Source organism: Puntigrus tetrazona, chromosome 22 (assembly GCF_018831695.1).
Source record: "Puntigrus tetrazona isolate hp1 chromosome 22, ASM1883169v1, whole genome shotgun sequence".
Classification (NCBI taxonomy): Eukaryota; Metazoa; Chordata; class Actinopteri; order Cypriniformes; family Cyprinidae; genus Puntigrus; species Puntigrus tetrazona.
This window is the reverse complement of record NC_056720.1, coordinates 5,248,086-5,271,496: the sequence shown is the minus strand read 5'-3', so window position 1 is coordinate 5,271,496 and position 23,411 is coordinate 5,248,086. Positions and strand designations below refer to the sequence as shown.

Sequence of the window (23,411 nt, the reverse complement as noted above, 5' to 3'; positions counted from 1 at the left end):
AAATATTTTATGCTTAGCTATTCTTGACAAGTCACATATGATCCCAACATTTATCGATCCTGTCATTTGAGAACAGTTCTAATTCTAAAATTGCCCATGAGAATGTGACATGGCATTTTATTAAAATAAAACGGAGTGAGAATCTGGGGGACAAATGTTGATGGTTAATAGATATTTATTGATATAATTGACAGTAAAATTAATAACATACATCTCATAGAAATTTAGTAGCAAATATAATCAGCACAAAACTGAATGAAGAATATTAAAATAATTCAAAAAGTGCATATGAAATATAGAATAAAGAATTTTGAGAGGTTTGTGATAAACTTTGTACAAACTTTGTAGTGGGCTCAGCTTTGTGTTCTTCTAAAATGTATAGGAAAAAATAAAAAAAATCTCAGTTTATATAAGAGGTTAAGGCTGTATCTGTAGGAATAAACAGGTTAACATTCGATAATGTATTTAACAATCATTTGAAGTGACTACATCTTTATTAGAATATCCAAAGAAAAAGAGACACCAACATCTACATCAACATCAACTCTTCACACACTCCATTCCAGTAGGTGGTGATGTTGTCTTATTGCAGCTTGAAGATTCTTGAGTTCACTTTGCCTTGCGTACTCTTAGCTGAGGGCACACAGAATGACATGCTGTCCACTACATGATTGATTGAGGATGTTCTTCTTACTCTGCCCCACCTGCAAATAAAAAATACATATAATTTGTATGAATACTTAGCAAACGTCTCACCAAAATCCCTGTTCTCGTTTAAAATGTAAAATGTTTTATGTGCTGATACTCTCAGTTATGAACAGCGTTTCGTACTGAATATGTGATGAACATTTTAGATTTTGGTTGTAGATGTCACTGCACAATTTTTCCCCATGGACAGTACTAAAGCAAGGCTCAAGGGATCCTCACCTGATGCTGACTGGTCCTGAACTGTTGATTTCAAAGGTTGCTGAGATTTAGAAAAGAATGTAATCCACCCACTAAAGCTACTAATGAGGTTCACACCAGCTCTCCAGCTAAACCAGTGTTCTCTCTCTAGGCTATAAGGAGAAAATATTAAATTCAAATTAGTAACATATGAAATTAGAAATGACTTTTTTTATTGTTTGACTGTTGGTGTTGAGCATAACTGTGACAAAAAGACTTGCCTCAATTTACAGTTTGAGTCTCGCAGTACATCACTGAGCTGCATTGTTGATTTTCCTATGATATTGTTACTCAGATCAAGCTCTTTTAAAAACTGCAGTGCTTTTGTTCCAGCCAAAGACTGAGCCAAACAAGTAACATCTGAAATGGCACAGTCATTTAGACTAAAAAGAGACAGAAAGAGGGATTATATTATTTTCACCCAGTATCCAAAAAAATAACTTTAAGGCTTGATTTTTTAACTCTGCTAAGTAAGAGATAAAGTTAAAAGTGTCCTAATTTAAATTGTTAAAACGATTGATCTGATATCATTTGATTCTTGTATGTGAATGTTACTGACCCCAGCCTCTCTAGTTTACAGTGTGAATCCTTCAGTACGTCACATAAGTGATCCAGTCCTGTGTTTTTCAGTTCATTTCCACTCAAATCCAGTTCTCTCAGATGTGATGGGTTTGATTTCAGAGCTGAAGTCAGGATGAAACACTGTTTCTCTGTAATACTGCATCCACACAGACTGAAGATAGAAAGATTAAAAAAACAATGATTCAGATTTTTAAATGTTACAAAATCAGTTGTGTAAATAAACCACATTTTAGTTTTTTACAATCACTAAATTCACTTTTTGCTTATTAAAAAATACTTACTGTAAAAACAGAGACACTATTTCAAATTAGTCTACTGTCACTGTCTTTAGCATGTTTCTTCTTACTAAGCAAATATTTGTCAGATTTCAGTATGTGAACATTTATAGCTGCAAAGATTCAAATTCTTCAAAGTTTGTAATGATACACATACTGAACCATCAATCTATTATAAACATTATCTTACTGATGTACAGTGTAATGTTACTAACGCTAATATTTCTAGCTTGCATTGTGGATTCATCAGTAGATCACTGAGGTTTGTCACTCCAGAGTCTCCTAGTTGATTCCCGCTTAGCTCAAGTCCTTTCAGATGTGATGGGTTTGATTTCAGAGCTGAAGTCAGAAGAGCACAACCTTCATCTGTACTATCACAGCCTCTGAAGCTACATGGAGAAAAATGAAATTTTGAAAGTTTTTAAAAGTCTTTATAACATCAAGTTATAACATCTTCCTGGCAAACAGAGAAGGAGTTTCTTGTTTTCACCAGATCTCCTACAAATAAATTTTTTACATTGAGTATAAAGGCCCAAGGATATTAAGAAATTATTTTCTCAGGTGTAAAAATTTGATGAAAACAGATAAGCAGCAGGATGCAAATGTTCAGGTGTTTTCCACACAGCAGAAGCATTTTAATATAATCACTTTGATTTTAAGCATTTTGATTGAAAGTTCCTCACCTCAATCTCTTCAGTTTACAGTTTGAATCCTTCAGTATGTGACATAAGTGATTCACTCCTGTGTTTTTTAGTTTATTCCCACCAAGGTCCAGCTCTCTCAGGTGTGATGGGTTTGATTTCAGAGCCGAAGTCAGGATGAGACAATGTTCCTCTATAATACTGCATCCACATAGACTAAAGATAGAAAAACAAAACAATGAATCAGATCATTCATATGCTAGTTATCATGAGCAAATACTATACAATCACTAACACTCCAACAAATATTAATAGATCATTATTAACCAATAAAGGAGCATAATAAGGATACTAGTTACAACCCAAGCCTGGTACATCTTTACACAGTTTACAGTGCATCTTCATATGGTGAAATGCAACTAAGTGTAGTGCTATCATTTGGTCTTGTTGTAACTTCTGTACAGTATAATGTTACTAACATTAGTTTTTCCAGCTTGCATCGTGTGTTCATCAGTAGATCACAGAGGTGTTTCACTCCAGTGTCTCCTAGTATATTCCCACTCAGGTTGAGCTCTCTCAGGTGTGCTGGATTTGATTTCAGAGCTGACGTTACAGCAGAACAACACTCATTAGTCATATCACAGTATCTTAACCTGCATTGGGAGAAATGAAACAAATACTTCAATGTTTCACTCAAACCTCAAAACACTTTCTTTAATGTATGTGAAGATTCCTCACCTCAATCTCTCCAGTTTACAGTTTGAATCTTTCAGTGCATCACATAAGTGCTTTACTCTTGTGTTTTTTAGTTCATTTCCACTCAGGTCCAGCTCTCTCAGGTGTGATGGGTTTAAACGCAGAGCTGAACTCAGAAGATAACAGTGTTTTTCTTTAAAACTGCATCCACATAGCCTGAAGAGAAAAGATCAGTGACTTAGATCTATGATGATACATCACACTGTAACTGCTGTGCAATACAATATTACTAACTTTAGTTTTTTTAGCTTGCATTGTGGGTTCATCAGTAGATCACTGATGTTTTTTAATCCAGAGTCTCCTATTTGATTTCCACTCAGGTCCAGTTCTCTTAGGTGTGAAGGGTTTGATTTTAAAGATGAAGTCAGAGCAGAACAACCTTCATCTGTCATATCACAGTATCTTAACCTGTAATGGAAGAGACAAACAAACTCTTTATTCTGTAAAGTTACAGCATCTTCACAACAAGCATACAGTCGAACAGATTAAAAGTTTATTATCCAAATCATAATCCCTCAGTACTTAAGTACAACTGTCCTGATATTGAACATATAAGTCATTCTTTGCTTAGGTGTAAAAAATGTTAAAAACAGCTGAGCAGAAGTATACTGATGGAAATATTCAGACCGCTCCCACACCACTGGATAAGGTCTTTTCATAATGAACGTGAAAATTAAGAGTGATAAGGCTTTTGAATCGAAACAATAGATACCTATGGGGCCATTCACACCTAGCTTGATCATTCGTAAGAAAAGAAAAGCAAGTTGTTTCATTGTGTGTGTTTATTTTTCCCCAGATGCTCCACAATGAAACTGTCCTATTATATTTGAGCTTCAATCACATGCCAGTGGCAGCTGCTGTTACACAAAAGACAGAGAGTGGTGGTTCAGTTTCAAAAACCAAACAAACCAAAGAAGAGTATTCTAAGTGGATGCTGATATCTTGTTATCATTGGTTTCTGATAAAAGAATCTAATTTTTATAAATTTTAAAATTTTATGTGGTCAAGTATACTACATTCCTGTCACCGCTTATTTGAGCTTTTTTATTTAAGCAGATTTTGAGTATGAGCAGTAGGCTATTATACGAGCATGAGCATGTTTATTGAGTGGATACTTAGCGAAGCGTCAACCACAGAATGACAGGACGTGCATGCCATATATTATATAGAATGTTTTTGGCTCGCATTTTCGGCCATTTTACTCTTGTGTTATTAGTACACAGCTAGAAAAGACATATTTATGTTTGTTGTGCAGATTATTTGATTGTAGCAATAAGTGAAATCACTACCATTTTTCGGGTAAATTATATTAAATGCCTACATCAGTGTGTTGAGTTTACAGTGTTTATCCTGCAGTAGAGCAGAGATCTGATTCACTCGTGCGTCTCCTAGTTCACGTCCACTCAGATTCAGCTCTCTCAGGAATAATGGGTTTTTACCCACAATTTCGGTCACATACTGACAAGCTTCAACAGCAACAGGTCCTAAAAACCTGAGAAAATGAAGCAGAATTCAATAAAAAATATATTTAGTGAAAAATAGCAGCCAATTCTGATGAGGAAGTCAAATATAAAATTATTTATCCTAAATGTACTTAAATTTTGCAGATTTTTATTAAATTATATTTCTAGTAATAATTTGCCTGTTTATCTTTTATTTTGAATAGTTTCATCACCTGAGTGTCTTCAGCTGACAGTTCTGATCTTGTAGTAAATCACTGAGCTCCTTCACTCCTGATTGTCCAGGATCATTTCCTCTTAGATCCAGCTCTATCAGGTGTGAAGGGTTTGATCTCAGAGCTGAAGCCAGAGCTTTATAACCTTCTTCAGTGATACTGCAGTCTGAAAGTCTAGAAAACGAATGAAAAAAACAAGCTATTCCTGAACATTAGTCAAATGCAGATGAGCTTAATATATGATGTTCTTGAACTATTTGACTACATAATTTTCTTTTTGTTAATTTAGTTATTATTGTAATTTTTTTCATCAAAGGTTGTGGTTGCATTGACTTTTGGTAAAAAGATTTCTTTGTCCACTGCAGTCTCTCGGATCTCTCAAGCTCAAATTGTAGAGAAATGAAACTAGCAATGCAAAATCATTTTTTCCCAGGGATAGCAAGAGCTAAAATATATATAAAAAAAACTGCAACTTGAAAGCAATGTAAGTAATGTTTTCGATAAAGTGCATGCTAAATGCTTAACTTTTACTGTAAAATTTTCATTTAATTTGTATATTAATACAATAGACTCCTATATGTGCACTTTATAAATCATAGCTTAAACAAAAATCTTACCTCAGTATCTCTAATTCACACTTCATATTTTCCAATCCAGTGCAGAGTAGCTTCACTCCAGAATCCTGTAGATTATTATTGTTCATGTTGAGCTCTTTTAGATTGTTATCTGATCTAAGAACTGTAGCCACAGCTGAACAGCTTCTGTCTGTTAAGTTACAATCATTTAGTCTACAAGAGAAATAACATGGATTACACTTAGTACACATAATACAAATATCAAATATATATTTTTCACCTATTACTTAGATAAATGCATTAAAAAAATAGAGCAAATTTTACCAACAGCTTGCTCCAGCACAAACTTTGTTTTGTGTTAAAATGTACTGTAAGGTTTTTTTAAAGTGATGAATTGGCACTTAAAAAGCGTGGACAATTTTTTTTGCCACTGACCACTGAATATGCATTTTAGGAGTTTCCCTTTCATACGCAACATTTATAGGAGCAGTGTATTCAACTGTATCACACACAAGATTTACTAACGTTTGCATTTGTCAAATTACTGGTATTTTTGCCATTATTTAGCGCCACAAAATGTTTTAAATTACATTGTGCTTGAAATAGATGCATTATTTTTGCTAGTAGGCACTGCAGAAAACCAAGAGCATATGGTAGAAGGGAGAGGCTTTTTTCCATTTTTTTATTTGCAATGCAAGCAGAACATTAAAATAGAATATAGAAACAAAGTAGATAATCTGGTGATTAATCCTTGAGCACTGAAATTTAGTTCAAGTATATGTCTTCTATCGCATTAATGGAATGGAAATAACTGTGGACCAGCATGTTGTATAAAAAGTGACCCTTCATCCTCTGCAAACTAATGAGCATGTTTTGCTAAAGAACTGAATTTTCTACATAATATATATAAATATAAACATATACTTAATAAAATATTAGCACTACACTTCAATACTTGACTATGTTAATAATTTAACAATGACTAAGAATTACTATGGTCTATGTAGATGTGGATGAATGCAAAACCATATATAATAAAAAATGACTTACAGTGCTCTTTTGGAGGTTTTGATGACTGCTGATAATCTAATGAGACACTCATCTGATTTCTTGAATTTCTGAAGCTCAAACTCCTCTATCTCTTCCTCTGATGTCAACAACACAAAGGCCAAAGCAGACCACTGGGCAGGTGAAAGATCAGAAGACGAGAGACTTCCTTTGCTAAGGTGGGTCTGAATCTCTTTCACCAGAGTTTGATCGTTCAGTTCATTTAGACAGTAGAACAGATTGATGGATCTCTCTGGAGATAGATTATCTTCTAGTTTCTGCTTGATGTACTGAACTATTTCCTTGTTGCTCTGGTCATTGTTATCTTGCTGTGTTAACAGACCTTGTAAGAGTTGACGATTTGATTGGAGTGACAGACCAAGAAGAAAGCGAAGGAAAAGGTCCAGATTTCCATTGTCACTCTCAAGAGCCTTGTCCACTGCAGTCTTAAGCAAATTGGCCATGCTTTCAGTTTTGTTTTCCTGTTCTGTAGAGTCTTGATCAAACACATTTTTGTTGTTGATGTCTAGAAACAGATGTGCATAAAGGGCTGCAATAAACTCTTGAATGCTCAAGTGAACAAAGCAATACATGGTACCAAGAATGATCCCGGTTTTTTCTATAAAGATCTGGGTACACATGCTTGAGTACATTGATGCTTTAGAGACATCAATACCACAGGATTCCAGGTCTGTGTCATAAAAGATCAGGTTATTTTTTTCCAGGTGATAAAATGCCAGTTTACCTAGTGAAAGAATGGCATCTGTATCCCTGGAAACATCTGATCTATAGTCTCCTTCATATTTTCGTCTACTCTGCAGGATCTGAAAGCAGAGAAAGTGTGTGTACATTTGTGTCAAAGTCCTGGGAGTGTCTTCAATATTAGATTCTAGCTCTGTTTTGGTGGCGCCATCAGCCTGTTTGTTTTTCAGATCATTGTTTGTTTTAATTGGCAAAATGTTCTTGAGAACAGTGGCTGAAATCCAGCAGAAGACTGGGATGTGGCACATGATGAAGAGACTCTTTGATTTTTTAACATGATCAATGATTTCTTTGGCTTGATTCACATCAATGAATCTTTTTTTGAAGTATTCCTCCTTTTGAGAATCATTGAATCCTCGTATCTCTGTCACACGGTCGATACAGTCAGGAGGAATCTTACTGGCAGCTGCTGGTCTGGTGGTGATCCAGATCTTTGCAGAAGGAAGCAGATTTCCCTTGATGAGGTTTGTCAGGAGAACATCCAGAGATGCTGGTGAAGATGCATCACACAATGTTTCATTACTCTCAAAGTTCAGAGGAAGACGGCATTCATCCAAACCATCGAGGATGAACAGGACTTTGAATTGATTTCTTCTTGTAAGATTTAGCTCTTTTGTCTCTGGGAAAAACTCATTCAGAAGACTCATCAAACTTTGTTTTTTTTTCTCTTTTAAGTTCATCTCTCTAAAAGGAAGAGGAAATATGAAGCTGATATCTTGATTTTCTCTTCCTTCTGCCCAATCGAGTACAAACTTTTGCACAGAGACTGATTTTCCAATACCAGCAACTCCTTTTGTCAGTGCAGTTCTGATCTGCTTGTCTTGTTCAGGTGTTTCAAACAAATGTTTGCATTCAAGTGTCACCTCTTGTGATTCATGATGCCTGGAAAAGGACTCAATCCGTCTTACCTCATGTTCAGTATTGATCTGTTCGCTACAACCCTGAGTTATACAGAGATCTATGTAGATGTTATTCAGAAGTGTAGAGTCACCATGTCTTGCAATTCCTTCAAACACACATTGATACTTTTCCTTCAGATTGCATTTTTGTTTATGAATGAAGAACAGCTCATCTATACACCAGAAAAATAGAGATATTTTATCTTACGTTTCTCTCGTTCATTTTATAAGTAACAGTCTGACAGATTGGTCATGAGTCTCTTACCTTCTAGAGTATCAGCAGCTTCATCTTGCTTCATACTTCTAAGAAAGTAGAGTGTCAGATCAAGAGCTGCGTCACTGATCCTGCATCTATTCTCATTAAATTCATTCACAAAGTATAATGTATTATCTTTATGTAGTATTTTCTTAAACTTTTCCAACTCATTCTTCAGAAATGTGATTATGTTGCTCTCTAGATCCTAAAAAAGAGACAGAAATAATAATAATATCTAATAATAATAATAATATCATCAATAAGCTAACATTAAAATGTTTTCCTACCTGGAAGATCCACGGGAGATTTTCTTTGAAATTCTTTTGGTTTCTGTGAGACTGGACGTCTAAATCTAAAGTCTCATATTGAATGCTAGTAAGTAAAGGAAAGAAAATACAATTTTAGGCATAATATTAAAACAATCTCTTTTAAAAGTAAGATCTGGGTACCTTATTTTTGTTTGGCTAATTTTTTTAAGTTTATATGATTTAACCCTTGTGCGACCTTTTTTATTTTTCCTGACTGCATAAATTTTGAACTGTAATATTCAACCTGTGTTTCCTTTAATAAATCTATTTTACATTAGGTAGAAAAAATTGTTAAATAGTTAAAATAGAAAAAATTCAATTTTTTCTTAATAGGCTTTCATTCTGTTGGCAATGCTTAAAATGTTTTTTTTTTTTTTTTTCTTCTATTTTTTAACAGATGGTAAATCACTTTTTTTACTTCAACAATAATCTACCATGGTTCTTCTTTAAAATCTGACCAAACGTAACTTTATTTATTTATTTTTTCATGTACATTTTTGTCCACTATATCACTATACCAATTGTGTAGCTTTTTTATTGACGCACAAGGGTTCATTTTGTTTTAACTATTCGCAAATAAACATTGAACTATGCACGACTATGCATGAATCTTACGTTTTTGGAATAACACTTTTGAGTGAACAGTTTTATTTATGAAAAAAAAAGAAAAGAAAAATGACTGTATTTTCTGTCCTATATTTCATTACAAACAATATAATTAATTTAAAATAATATCAGTGTTTGGATCTTTACTAATGACACAAAGTCAGTATAGTCATAAATATGTCATTCTCATTTTTGCTTGCCTTGTGTTTTTGAGTGGTAAGTCTACCAAGAAAGTAAGTTCATTACAGAGCAGCAGCTATTAGACATTTTGTGATTTGTTTTTTACCGAGTCAGGTTTTATCACATAAAGAAAGAAGAGAAGAAATTAGCTAACATGATACTGCAATGTATTGTAAAGCATCAGAAATACCTTTTTCTAGATGATGTTTTATTCTCACTGAATTTCGGTGGTTCGTCTTTTGAGCAGTCACTCTTCAAAGACACACAGCGGGACTTATGTGAGTATGATCTCACACTGATGGCACAAGGAGCAAAACACTTCACTATAACTCTCATTTGAAGACATATGGTGTTGCAAATTAAATTGTTGTGAAATCTAAAGACGGTAACAAGCTTGGTTTCTCGCTCTCTAGATTTTTCTACGTATTCGCAAGTCACAGATAAGACTCATGAACTGCTTTCTCCCAGCAGCTCACCCGGTTGTCAGTATCACTCTTTTGCAAAACTTTAGCAGCTTTCTCAAATCCTTCCACTTTTTTCCCTCACCATAATATCAGTCGCCCTTCTGTTATATCCGCAAATAGAACGAGGCCAAAGGACACATTTCCTGCATTCCAAAGTTTCCCACGTCATTCCTGGATGTTCATTTTTGTATATAACCTCATACAAACCAGATTGACTTTCAAAGTGTTTCCCTTCTCTCCAACATATATTTGAACAGATATAAAATTGCAAGCAGGGTATAGAGTTTAACACTATTGATTAGACACTTCATCCTAATGACTGCCCATTTCCACCTGAAGTCCAGATGTGTTTTAAAAAGGAATCAACTAAAATACTAAAAATATTGTAACCCGTTTTATCAATAATACTAAATGTACTTCTGAATGAGTGGCTAAGAAAAGGAACAACAACAAAAACGTCTTAAAAAGCAGCAGGCTACATTAGTATTAACTGTGGCATCTTACCTTTGTTTCTCTGAGAGACTCATCTCGCAGGGAGACTCTTTTCCTCGCTCCTTTGACATACTGCAAAATATACCACTTAGTCAAAGTTGCTTTTTTGCTACACGCTTCCTTGAAACTCAACCACACCCATTATATGTTGAGGTTCGTTATCCTCTAAAAACGGTTTGATTTACTTAGGAGTTCGCAGAATCTCAAACGAAAGAGGAAATGGAGGGTGGAACCTTCAGAGAAATGACTATTATTCGTCTGCAGTAACGCTTTTAAAATACGCTTGCGGTTTTAACATGCGTTGCAGCAATCCTTCAGGGTCTCATCCGGGATAACGTTGAAGATAAACTGTAATCAAGGAGTCGCTAAAACTTATACGCAAGTTTAGACTTTCAATGGTTTTTTTTGCGCTTGTTGCTAGTGACTTAGTACGTTTCCAAAACAAATTCCAGTCTGTGGTAGAAGATACGTCGACATCAAATTGCACGTGTTCCTACTAGAAGATTAACAGCAACGGCATTTTCCAGGTCTTAATTTAACGTCTTGCCTGTTTACTGCAGTAGAGTCCTTGTCAGTGCTGCTCAGAACGCCATTTCATCCGCTTCGGGGTTTTAGCCCATGTGTGGACGATTACAGTAATGGCCGGTGAAATCATCGTATTAACGTTGGAAAAATAACGTTGGTATTTGATGTAGACGTATTCATTGCTCAGATAACAAAAATCTTGAAATGGTTCTTGATACAAACAGTTTAGCATAAATAATAATAATAATAATAATACACACACACACACACACACACACACACACACACACATATATATATATATATATATATATATATATATATATATATATATATATATATATATATATATATATATATATATATATAAATAAATAAATAAAGAAATTAGACCATAAACCCTCTTTTTTTGTATGTGAAACCAACATTGTCCTGACCAAGGACATTGTAGATTTGTGTCAGTTTTTCTGTATTGCTTGTAGCTGGTCCTAAACGAGCTACAACAGTTTATACTAATGACAGATTTATATGAAAGAGAGCTTTTATTACTCAGTGTAGTATTGGGTCATGTTTGAACACAGCAACACACTTTAAATGTGCTTGATGTAAAGATGAAGTTCTTTCATTTCAGACAGCTTTTTCTGGTATAACGGTGTAGCGATCCAAACTGGTTTAACACAAGCAGCGCGCAATCGAGTCCCAGACTTTAAAACATAAAAGAAACAAAGCAGAGCTGTCATGTCGTCACATGCTTGATGTTTGTTGGGCCTTCATCTAAACCCAGTAGAGAAATACCCCAGGACATGCAATCAAACCTTCCAAATGTTAAACAGACACAATTTATTCAATAAAAACTCCCCATGCATAGCAAGAAACCATTATAGTGTTGTGATGTGCATGGCCACCATCTCCAAATTGGATTACAGTTGGGACTTGCAAACCCATGACTGAAACAGACAGGGTAACAAGCCTCTACATATAACCTAACAACTGGCCCACAGCCAGCACAATGGAAGACAAGAGGATAACCCATCTGCTGGCACTCAAAGCACTACATGTCACAAGGGGCATTACCGGGTATGACACATCCCAAGCAACCAACCACTTACCCCTTTTATATCCACAACCCAGGTTTATAATTTAGCCAGCTGACCAATCGTGATGAATTACAATCACTGATTGGTTCTACTGTTTGGGTAACGCCAGCCAATCATACCAGGGCTATCATTCTTCTACACAACAAATGCAAAATATTTTTAATCAGCTGTTGACACAGATGAAATGAGCTTTAACAAAGCATACGAAGTAACTTTAAAATGTATGATCTGCATCTCGGTTGCAGACCAGTATGCATACTGATGAAATTTATTTGAATAGGTTACAGTGTTAAAATTATCCTAATATCTTCACGGGTTTTAGACAGTAATATAATAATATGTACTGACATGACTTAGATGAACAACTTTGAAATAATTTCAGGTTGTAACCATGTTTTTCTCTCCTCACAAATGTCCATGAGGTAGAATTTACTTGTTTTCAGACCCATTCATTTTGTGTTAACTGCCTAAACTGACAATGCTTGAGGGGTTCCTTCTCTAGTTTGTGTTGTCTACACAACTGTCCTTTTATTTGAAACCAGGTAGAGTGTCATCAAATGGCTTTTATGGCTAAAGTATCAGAAGATTGGAAGATGCTGGTTGACTTGTACAGCGTACCTATACCAGCATCTTTATCCAATGCAGATGTAATTTAAGACCATTTACATATCTTCCATTTACACATCTTTTTAAGACCTGCACAAATAGAATTCATGTTGTTTTGGGGAGAGATCTGATTATGTTAACACAGTAAAAATCCTAAATGAAGATTTACAGCTCAAATAAGAAAAGTTTAGACAAAAATAAGTTTTATAAAATGTTTTACCATCTTAGAACTAACGCATGACTAGCTATGGGTCAGTATTTTTTTAAACAGGGTACTCTAACCATTTTATTGGTAAAGTTTAGCAATTTAAAAACTTAACAAAAATTGTTTGTAGCAAATTAACTTAAAGTTTCACTTTTAGTAGAGACATTGCATCCTGCGCATGATCATGACCTCAGTTACAGTTATATATAAAGTACATAATAATGCAATGATGCTGACCACAGTTGTAGGTTTAATGTACAAATGGTAAGACATAAAAAACAACTATAAAAACCATAATTAAACATTTTGAAAGACATCTCATAAAGACTTATCTGTGACACTCGACACTCATGTATGACAACCGCTTACAAAAATAATGCCCTTTAAACTCAAGTAGTGCTTTCATTCTGGCTTTGGAAATGCATAAATGCAATTTTTTTGTAATAGTTCTTGAATCCATGTGTGTGAAATTAATTCAATTTAAAAGAAGCATAGGCACCCTGACATTAATAAAACATACATCATTACAGCTTAATAAAGCAAGTACAAAATCGTTTATAAACCATAAAATGTAAAAGCACCAAATAAAACAATATGCTGACAAGGATTAACTAAATAATCAAATGCATAAAAGTATTATTTATATAAGTTATTATAAGTTATTTGTGTATAGTAAAAATGCCCACTATTATCTTTAATTTTATATATGACTTTTACTATATATATTTTAGCACCTTTGCTCTATTTCATTTGTACATTGTTCTAGCTTCATGCAATACTAACTTACATAAAAATACTAGCTATTGTAACAGACTTTACATTTGTTAAATACTGTAGGTTTAGCCTTTGGTTTTGAATTTATTAACTGATGTTTGTCATTATCAAAATAAAACAGTTTGTATTTTAAAGCTTTTTGTGATCTCTTATCCATTGGTGTCTGGTATAGTCTTTTTAATTTCACAATGTAAACCATTTACCAACATTATGTAGACCAGATCTGAACAGGCGTGGTTCACGGTCTAAGCTGTCAAGAAGAAATCAAATTAGAAAAAAATCAGTGTCTGCTTTAATTAGTTAGTATTTATTATCATTTAATTTAACTTTGTACTGAATAACAAGAAGTGTAACTGATCACACAAATATTCAATTTTTGTAAGATTATTAGTTATCATGTTAGTGAGACATGACAAAAAGATATTTACTCACCTCAAGTTGCAGTTGGAGTCTTTGAGCACTTCACTTAGCTGCTTCTTCGAGTTTCCAATTTTGTTCTTTTTTAGATCAAGTTCTTTTAAAAAATGCAAGGCTTTTGTCTTAGCCATAAGCTGAGTCAGACAAGCAACATCCGTAATGCCACAGTCATTCAGGCTAGAAAAGGGAAGTTACTTTCAGGTTAATCTAGAGTTTAAAATAAACTGCAGTCATATTTACCTTTGTTCAATAAAATTCCAATGCTATAATCAATCACTTCAATAGGAATTTAATCAGCTGAGTGCCTCCACATTTCACTACAATATTAAAGGGTTAGTCCACCCTAAAATGTAAAAGCCTTCTTCTTCCTTGGAACACAATTTAAAATATTTTGGATATTTGGACTGCCAAGTAAGTAACACTGTCAAAGTCCAAAATAATATGAAAGACATTGTCAGAATGGTCCACTTGCCATCAGTGCTTTAACCACACTCTTATGAAACAACAAGAATATTTTTGTATGGAAAGAATATAGAAATAACAACTTTATTTAATAATTTGTCTTATCTGCGTTAACATAGTGGCATTTTAGAGAGTATCCGCTGGATTCAAATAGCTGTTCCTTGTCAACTTCACAGGATGGATAAACTGTTCCCTGTCTGTTAGTCACTATGAGTTATGTCTTGACAACAGACTGGGGTCTTGCTTGGAGCCCTTATTAGCTCTGATAAGAGAAAGTGCCAATGAAATTTTGCAAGTAGTTAACTAATCCTGCGTCCCTCCCCTTCACAAGGGTATAAATAGGCTACCACTCATCAGATTTTGCTTCAGAGCCAACAGTCTCAATTACTTCCAGCCATGTAGACAAACAGAGTGCTGATGCTGATGCGTGATGCTGACAAGATTTGCCTCTTGGATGCTCCCCTTTCCCAGGCTGGGCTATTTGGATACACTGTTTAGAACTTTGCTAAGCAGTTCTCGGCAGTAAAGCAGCAGACCAAGGTGATTCAGCACATTCATCCCTCCGCAGTACCACAGGTTTCACAGTCCCCTTCTTCAGCTCTCCCTGTCTCTGCTGGTCTTCACGAAGGTCTAGGAGAGCACCCTTGCCGCCTTATGGGAAGTGGGTGTCAGAGTCCTCAACTATCTTGATGCTTGGCTCATTGTGGCTCAGTCATGGGAGAAGTTGTGCGAACACAGGGATTTGGTGCTTCGGCACCTCAGCTAGTTGGGGTCAACTGGGAAAAGCAAACTCTTCCTTATGCAAGGATCTCTTTTCAGTCTGGAGTTAGACTCGGTGAGTATGACAGTGTGCCTCACAGAAGAATGCCCATAAGACACTGGTTCCACTGAAATGTTTTCAGAGGTTCCTGGGGCATATGGCTTCCACAGCTGCAGTCACGCAGCTCGATTTGCTTCATTCAGATCACTTCAGCACTGGATATACTCCCGAGTCCCAAGATGGGAATGGACACTCCATCACCATCACTCCATCGCATTTTCAGCCCATGGACAGACCTTGCATTTCTACAGGCCGGGGTGTCAGACTGTCGGCTCGGAAGCAAAATCTGATGAATGTAGCCTATTTATACCCTTGTGAAGGGGAGGGACGCAGGATTAGTTAACTACTTGCAAAATTTCATTGGCACTTTCTCTTATCAGAGCTTATAAGGGCTCCAAGCAACACCCCAGTCTGTTGTCATGACATAACATCTTTGTTCCCTCTATAAGGCAATGAGGGTTACATACGTAACAGAGACGTTTTCTCACAAAATGTATTCTCATCAAATGTCTTAAATTGTGTTCAGAGGACCAACAAAGCTTTTACAGGTTTGGAACAAAATAAGTGACAAAATTTCATTTTGGGGTGGAGTAACCCTTCAAGCTGTTTAATTAACTATTTTTCTTACCTCAGTCTCTCCAATTTACAGTCTAAATTCTTAAGTACATTGCACAAGTGCTTAATTCCTTTGTTTTTTACTTTATTTCCACTGAGATCCAGTTCTCTCAGTTGTGATGGGTTTGATTTCAGAGCTGAAGTCAGAACAGAACAGTCTTCATCTGTCATATCACAGTATCTTAACCTAAAATAGGACAAATAAGACAAACAAACCTTTTATTCCATAATATTACACAATATAAAATTGTGTAATTTGTTGCATTTATCAACTTAAATGCTTAAAGCATCAGGTTAAACCTTGTCAAGTGATTTTAAGCAATTTGATTATTGTATGAATATCTTACTGACCTCAATCTCTCCAGTTTACAGTGTGAATCCTTTAGTACATCACATAAGTGATTCACTCCTGTGTTTTTCATTTGATTTCCACTCAGGTCCAGCTGTCTCAAGTGTGAAAGATTTGAACACAGACCCAGAATCAGGATGAGACACTGTTTGTCAGTAATACTGCATTTACCCAGCCTGAAGGCAGAACGAGAAAATTTCATGTTTGAGTTAAGTACATCACGAGTAAATGCCATGAAGCCACTGATACAGCAATGGCTAATATAACAATGATAAGCCAATAAAGGATATGACAGTTATGAATATAGTTAAATGTTTGAAGCCATCTTCAGAAAACGATAGACCATAGAACTTTATTTATGTAGATTAATATGTAAAATCAGAACAGCATAAATTTAATTTTTGTTACTAACTCTAATTTCTCCAGCTTGCATTGTGGGTTTCTCAGTAAATCACAGAGGTTTTTCATTCCAGAGTCTCCTAGTTGATTTCCACTCAGGTTCAGCTCTCTGAGGTGTGATGGGTTTGATTTCAGAGCTGAAGTCACATCAGAACAACCTTCATCTGTTATTTTACAGTAGCCTAGCCTGCATTGGGAAAAATGCAAACCAAAAAAAAAAACTTTTCATTTTGTTTAAGTCAAATACCAAAACAATTGTTTTTTTCATTGGTACAATGATCCTCACCTCAATCTCACCAGTTTACAGTTTGAATCCTTCAGAATGTCACATAAGTGATTCACTCCTGTGTTTTTTAGTTCATTTTCACTGAGGTCCAGTTCTCTCAGGTGTGAAAGGTTTGAGCGCAGAGCTGAACTTAGACTGAGGCAATGTTTCTCTGTAATACTGCATCCACACAGACTGAAAATAAAAATAAAAAGTGGAATAATTACTATAATGACCACCTTACTGAAGAGCTGCAGACTTTTACTTTAATTCAGTGTGATTTGATGTATAAGAATCCTCTGTTTAATATCCAAATTTTTCCTGACAAAAAATTCTATTCTAGTTCCGATCTTATCCATTTTGAAAACTTGTGTGTCTTATGTTATTTTAATGTATTATTTTAATAATGAACAACCTGATTTGTAGTGCAAACAGTTTTATTCTCATGTTATTCACCTCCTTATTTACCTATAGCCACTAGTGAAACAGAAGCCTCACTCCATAGGCTTTCTTCTGTGTTTAGGAAAAAGGAGGATAAAGTGTGATCACTGAGTAAACCAGAAGGTGCAGCGCTAACTTTAGTCATGTTTTCTTAAAATACACCAAAACAAAAAACTGTTACTTACTCTAGTATTTTCAGTTTGAATTCTGAGTTCCTCAGCAGAACACTAAGATTTTCAACTCCTAGTTGATTTCCACTTAGGTCCAGTTGTCTCAGGTGTGATGGGTTTGATTGTAGAGCTGAAGTCAGAGCAGAACAACCTTCATCTGTAATATCACAGTATCTTAACCTGGATTAAGATAGAAAACAAAAAGCTAACTTTATGACAGAAAATAGACAAATGAATAGAGATAAATTTTATTTCACCACATAACAAAAAAAGCACAAATAATGTGAAGACCTTTTCACAAATATGTGAAGTCATGTAAGTGAATGTTCCCCACCTCAATTTCTCCAGTTTACAGTGTGAATCCTTCAGTATGTCACATAAGATCTTCACTCCTTTATTTTGTAGTTGATTCTCACTGAGGTCCAGCTCTCTTAGGTGTGTTGGGTTTAAACGCAGAGCTGAACTGAGGATGAGACACTGTTTCTCCATAATACTGCATCCACATAGACTAAAGACAAAAAGAAAAAAATTATCAAATCTATGACATTTTTTTTCATTTTGAGAGTTTTTAATTTAGGTTTTTCAATTCTATAAATTGACACAGCTCAGAAGTCAGCATGATAACATGTATTTGTAAAAATACTGTTATCTTCATCTACAGTAACTTAATTAATTGACTTGAGTGAAAAAAAAACATTATTGACTTGTTTAGCCAAATAACAAGATTTGACGTCACTCCTCTCCATAGAGTTTTGTAGATATCTGTTTACTTTTTAATACATAATTTTAGTGTAGCTCTAATTCAGGCAAAAAAATAGTATTATCAACTTACTATGAAACGTAATTTAGTATTTTAAAGCATGTAAAGTACTCACATCAGTGTGTTGAGTTGACAGTGTTTATCCAGCAGTAGAGCAGTGAGCCGCTTCATGTTTGTTTCTCCTAGTTCATGTCCACTCAGATTTAGTTCTCTTAGGAGTAATGGGTTTTTACCCACAATTCCAGCGACATACTGACAGGCTTCATCTGCAGCAGGACTCAAAAACCTGCAGAAGAATAGATGAAGCAGGATTCCAATTAGTTAACAAACTTATAAAGAACAGAAACATTCCTCTAAAATCTCTTGCCTGAGTGTCTTTAGTTGACAGTTTGCATCATGTAGTAAATTACTGAGCTCCTTCACTCCTGATTGTCCAGGATCATTTCCTCTTAGATCCAGCTCTATCAGGTGTGAAGGGTTTGATCTCAGAGCTGAAGCCAGAGCTTTATAACCTTCTTCAGTGATGCTGCAGTTTGAAAGTCTGCAGAAAATTAATTAGTAATTTAAACAGTTGCCATACATCTTACATTTTAAATAACTTGTAAAGTAAAGTAATCCTTAGTTATACACTATCCACTCAACTGTGTAGTGAATTAATTATTTAAGGGTATTTTGTTATCTCTGGAGTCTGAAAGTTGCAATAGACACTTAAATATGTCATAATAAATAAAAATACTCACATCAGTGTGTTGAGTTTACAGTGTTTATCCTGCAGCAGAGCAGTGATCTGATTCACTTGTGTGTATTCTAGTTCATGTCCACTTAAATTCAGCTCGTTTAGAAGTAATGGGTTTTTACCCACAATTCCAGTCACAAACTGACAGCCTTCACCAGCAGCAGGACTCAAAAACCTAAAGACAGAACAAATACAGGGACATTACTTGTCACATAATGGCTTTTGTGAAAGTATGTGAAAGGGCAGGTAATCATTTTAAAGCTTTCCATATGATCATAATAAGCCTCATGTTGCAGCCTCACCATTTCTTAAAAAAAGAAAACAAATGAGTAACAGTCATAAGTGGTTTCAAAATAAGTTTGCCTCTCATGCATGTTATTGCAGTTAAAGTCATTTGATTGGAGATAATAAAGAGCTGCTAGGTAACATTTTTAAGATTTTTCTTTTCTTAACAGTGTTTAAAATATGTTCAATAAATGAAAATCAATATTTTTTACATTAAGAACAATTTACATTAGAACAATTTTTTGTCCTATTTCACCTTATTATATTCAGAACACTCACCTCAGTGTCTTCAGTTGATAGTTTGGATCCTGTAGTAAATCATTGAGCTCCTTCACTCCTGATTGTCCAGGATCATTTCCTGTGAGATCCAGCTCTATCAGGTGTGAAGGGTTTGATCTCAGAGCTGAAGGCAGAGCTTTATAACCTTCTTCAGTGATAACAAAACAGTTTCATTTAAAACTAATTTTATGAAGCAAATTTTAAGTGACATCCTGTTTTTAAATGTTCTTTGTTGGATAACAGGTTTATAAATAGCATTACACACACTGCAATGTGGTATCAAACAAGTTCTGTGGTCAATTTTTGATCACACAGACTGATTTCTGATTTTGTGCAACATATAGGTCACACTGTACAGCATGGCTAAATATGAGGCAAACAAAAAGTCCTAGAGACATTCAATGTTACACATCAACTCACCTGAGTTTCTCGAGTTTATGGTTCTCTTTCAGTCCATCTGAGAGCAGCTTCACTCCAGAATCCTGCAGATTATTATAGCTCAGGTCAAGATCTTTCAGACTGCTGGATCCTGAACGGAGAACTGAAGCCAGAGCTAAACAGCTTGTCCCTGTTAGATCACACTTACTGAGCCTGAAAATAAACATACTGTCAATGAGTATAGAAAAAAAGTAATTCAGTCTGTACCACAATTAACACATACACATTGTACCTATGTCATCAACTGGTATTGACAGGTATTTCAAAAATAAATATACTGTGACCACTTTGGTTCAGATTTTGATGAGACTCTCCCCTGTAATCTATCTACAAAAACAGGGATGGGAAACATTGCTCTGCATGATTTTCACAGGAGCAGTAGTTGTTAAGTTGTAAATTAATTAAATTAATTAATTGTGTTTCTATTCATTATATTAGCATCTTGTAAAACAAATAAAAACTTTTATATGGTCTTACAACATACCTCAATATCTCTAATTTACAACCAATACTTTTCAGTCCAATGCAGAGTTGCTTTACTCCTGAATCCTGAAGATTATTATTGTTCATGTTCAGCTCTTTCAGATTGGAGTCTGATACAAGAGCTGTAGCCAGAGCTGAACAGCTTCGTGCTGTTAGGTCACAATCATTTAACCTACAATGGGAAAAATACCAACGTGCAAACTGATATTGAAAACATGCAATATATTTGCTAAATAAAAAAATATTAAACCGTGGCAGATAAAAACAAAAACAGTTACTTAGAAAATTAAACTTGTCTTCTCGATAGTTGCATTTAATCAATACAGTTCTAAATGACAATCATTGTTAAAGTCCACGTGAACTGGAAGTTTGTGACTGATTTTGCTTCCATATTGTGACATACTTCTGAGGGGAACAGAATATTGAATGAGGACACCAGACTGCATCACTTGTTTTTTTCTACTTTTAATTGATTGTATGTAGTAAGGTAGGCGTTTCATACAGAAACATTTCATTGACTGACAGTCAGAGGGGTGCATGATACAGATTAGGTGACAATGTATGTTTCAAATGAGTGCAAAAAATGACTTACAGTGCTCTTTTGGAGGTTTTGGCAACTTCCAATAGTCTAAAGAAACACTCGTCTGATTTCTGGAATTTCTGTAGATCAAACTCCTCAAGCTCTTCCTCTGACGTCAACAACACAAAGGCCACAGCAGACCACTGAGCAGGAGAAAGTTCAGCAGATGAGAGACTTCCTTTGTTGAGTTGGCTTTGAATCTCTTTCACCAGAGTGTGGTCGTTCAGTTCATTCAGGCAATGGAACAGATTGATGGATTTCTCTGGAGACAGATTGCACTCTAATTTCTGCTTTATGTACTGAACTATTTCCTTGTGGCTCTGGTCACTGCTGTCTTGCTGAGGTAACAGACCTCTTAAAAGTGGACGATTAGACTCAAGAGACAGACCGAGGAGGAATCGAAGGAAAAGATCCAGATGTCCATTGTCACTCTCAAGCGCTTTGTCCACTGCAGTCTTGAGCAAATCAGTCAAAATTTTATTTTTGTTTTCCTTAGACTCTTGATCAAACACATTTTTGTTGTTGATGTCTAGAAACAGATGTGCATAAAGGGCTGCAATAAACTCTTGAATGCTCAAGTGAACAAAGCAGTACATGGTACCAAGAATGATACCAGTTTCCTCTTTAAAGATCTGGGTACACATGCCTGAGTACACTGATGCTTTAGAGATGTCAATGCCACAGTCTTCCAGGTCTGTGTCATAGAAGATCAGGTTATTTCTTTTCAGCTGATGAAATGCCAGTTTTCCCAGTGAAAGTATAGCATCTTTATCCCAGGAAACATTATATTTTCGTCTGCTCTGCTGGATCTGAAAGCGGAGAAAGTGTGTGTACATTTGCGTCAGAGTCTTGGGAGTGTCTTCGGTATTTGAGGCATCAACAATCTTGGCATTTTTCATATAATTATTTCTTTTAATTTCCAAAATGTTCTTGAGAACAGTGGCTGAAATCCAGCAGAAGACTGGGATGTAGCACATGATAAAAAGACTCTTCGATTGTTTAATAAGATCAACAATTTTGTTGGCCTGATTCTCATTTGTGAATCTTTTTCTGAAGTACTCTTCCTTTTGAGAATCATTGAATCCTCGTATCTCTGTCACTCGATCGATACAGTCAGGAGGAATCTTACTGGCAGCTGCTGGTCTGGTGGTGATCCAGATAAAAGCAGAAGGAAGCAGATTTCCCTTGATGAGGTTTGTGAGAAGAACATCCAGAGATGCTGGTGAAGATACGTCACGCCATGTTTCATTACACTCAAAGTTTAGAGGAAGACGGCATTCATCCAAACCATCAAGGATGAACAGAACTTTGAACTGATTTCTTCTTGTAAGGTTCAGTCCTTTGGTCTCTGGGAAAAACTGACTTATAAGGCTCATCAGGCTTTGCTGTTCTTCCTCCTTTAAGTTCATCTCCCGAAAAGAAAGCGGAAATACAAAGTTGATGTCATGATTTTCTTTTTCTTCTGCCCAATCCAAAACAAACTTTTGCACAGAGACTGATTTTCCAATGCCTGCAACTCCTTTTGTCATCACAGTTCTGATCTGTTTTTCTTGTTCAGGTGCTTCAAACAAATTTGTGCATTCTACCTGTATTTCTTGTGAATCAGCACGCCTCAAAGCAGACTCAATCTGTCTTACTTCATGTTCAGTATTGACCTGTTCATTACCACCCAGAGTAATACAGAGATCTGTGTATATGTTGTTCAGAGGTGTAGAGCCACCATGCTTTGCAATTCCTTCAAACACACATTGATACTTCCTCTTCAGATTTGATTTCAGTTGTCGCTGATGAATGAGGACAAGCTCATCTAAATACACAAAAGGAGCAAAAGCACATAGGTATGCATTACTCTTTGAATGTATACATGACACTATCTTAGATTGTTATTTCATGAGCATCTTACCCTCTAGAGCTTCTGCAAGTTTATCCTGCTTCATATCTCTCAGGAAGTAGAGTGTGATATCCAGAGCTGCTTCTTTGACACTGCACATGCCCTCATTAAAGTCTTGCACAAAGTATTGTGTGTTCTCTTTTTGTAGCATTTTCTTCAACTTTTCTAGCTCATTTTTCAAAAATATGATTATTTTGTTCTCAAGATCCGAAAAAACATACGAAAAGGAGTACAAGAAATTAAACATATGCTTAAAATATGTATTAACAAATTGCAGTCAAGCAATATATATATATCAATCAAGTTCTGCTAGATATACATTTAACCTTAAATTTTCCAGCCCAAAATACC

General features: G+C 35.3%; 1 protein-coding gene across 1 annotated transcript; it reads right to left on the bottom strand.

The window, feature by feature from the left end:
• Positions 1-157: 157 nt before the first annotated feature.
• Positions 158-23,307, bottom strand: LOC122328167. Its single transcript, XM_043223873.1, is given in 32 exon segments — positions 158-704; positions 928-1,058; positions 1,167-1,328; positions 1,505-1,678; positions 2,018-2,191; positions 2,486-2,659; positions 2,923-3,096; positions 3,182-3,355; positions 3,434-3,607; positions 4,521-4,691; positions 4,875-5,048; positions 5,492-5,662; positions 6,500-8,330; positions 8,423-8,618; positions 8,701-8,785; positions 9,698-9,759; positions 10,476-10,605; positions 14,103-14,264; positions 15,998-16,171; positions 16,336-16,509; positions 16,746-16,919; positions 17,019-17,192; positions 17,624-17,788; positions 17,943-18,116; positions 18,484-18,654; positions 18,736-18,909; positions 19,109-19,279; positions 19,669-19,848; positions 20,089-20,259; positions 20,591-20,761; positions 21,182-22,976; positions 23,073-23,307. Coding segments are annotated over 32 exon segments (8,436 nt in total). The 3' UTR covers positions 158-690.
• Positions 23,308-23,411: the final 104 nt, after the last annotated feature.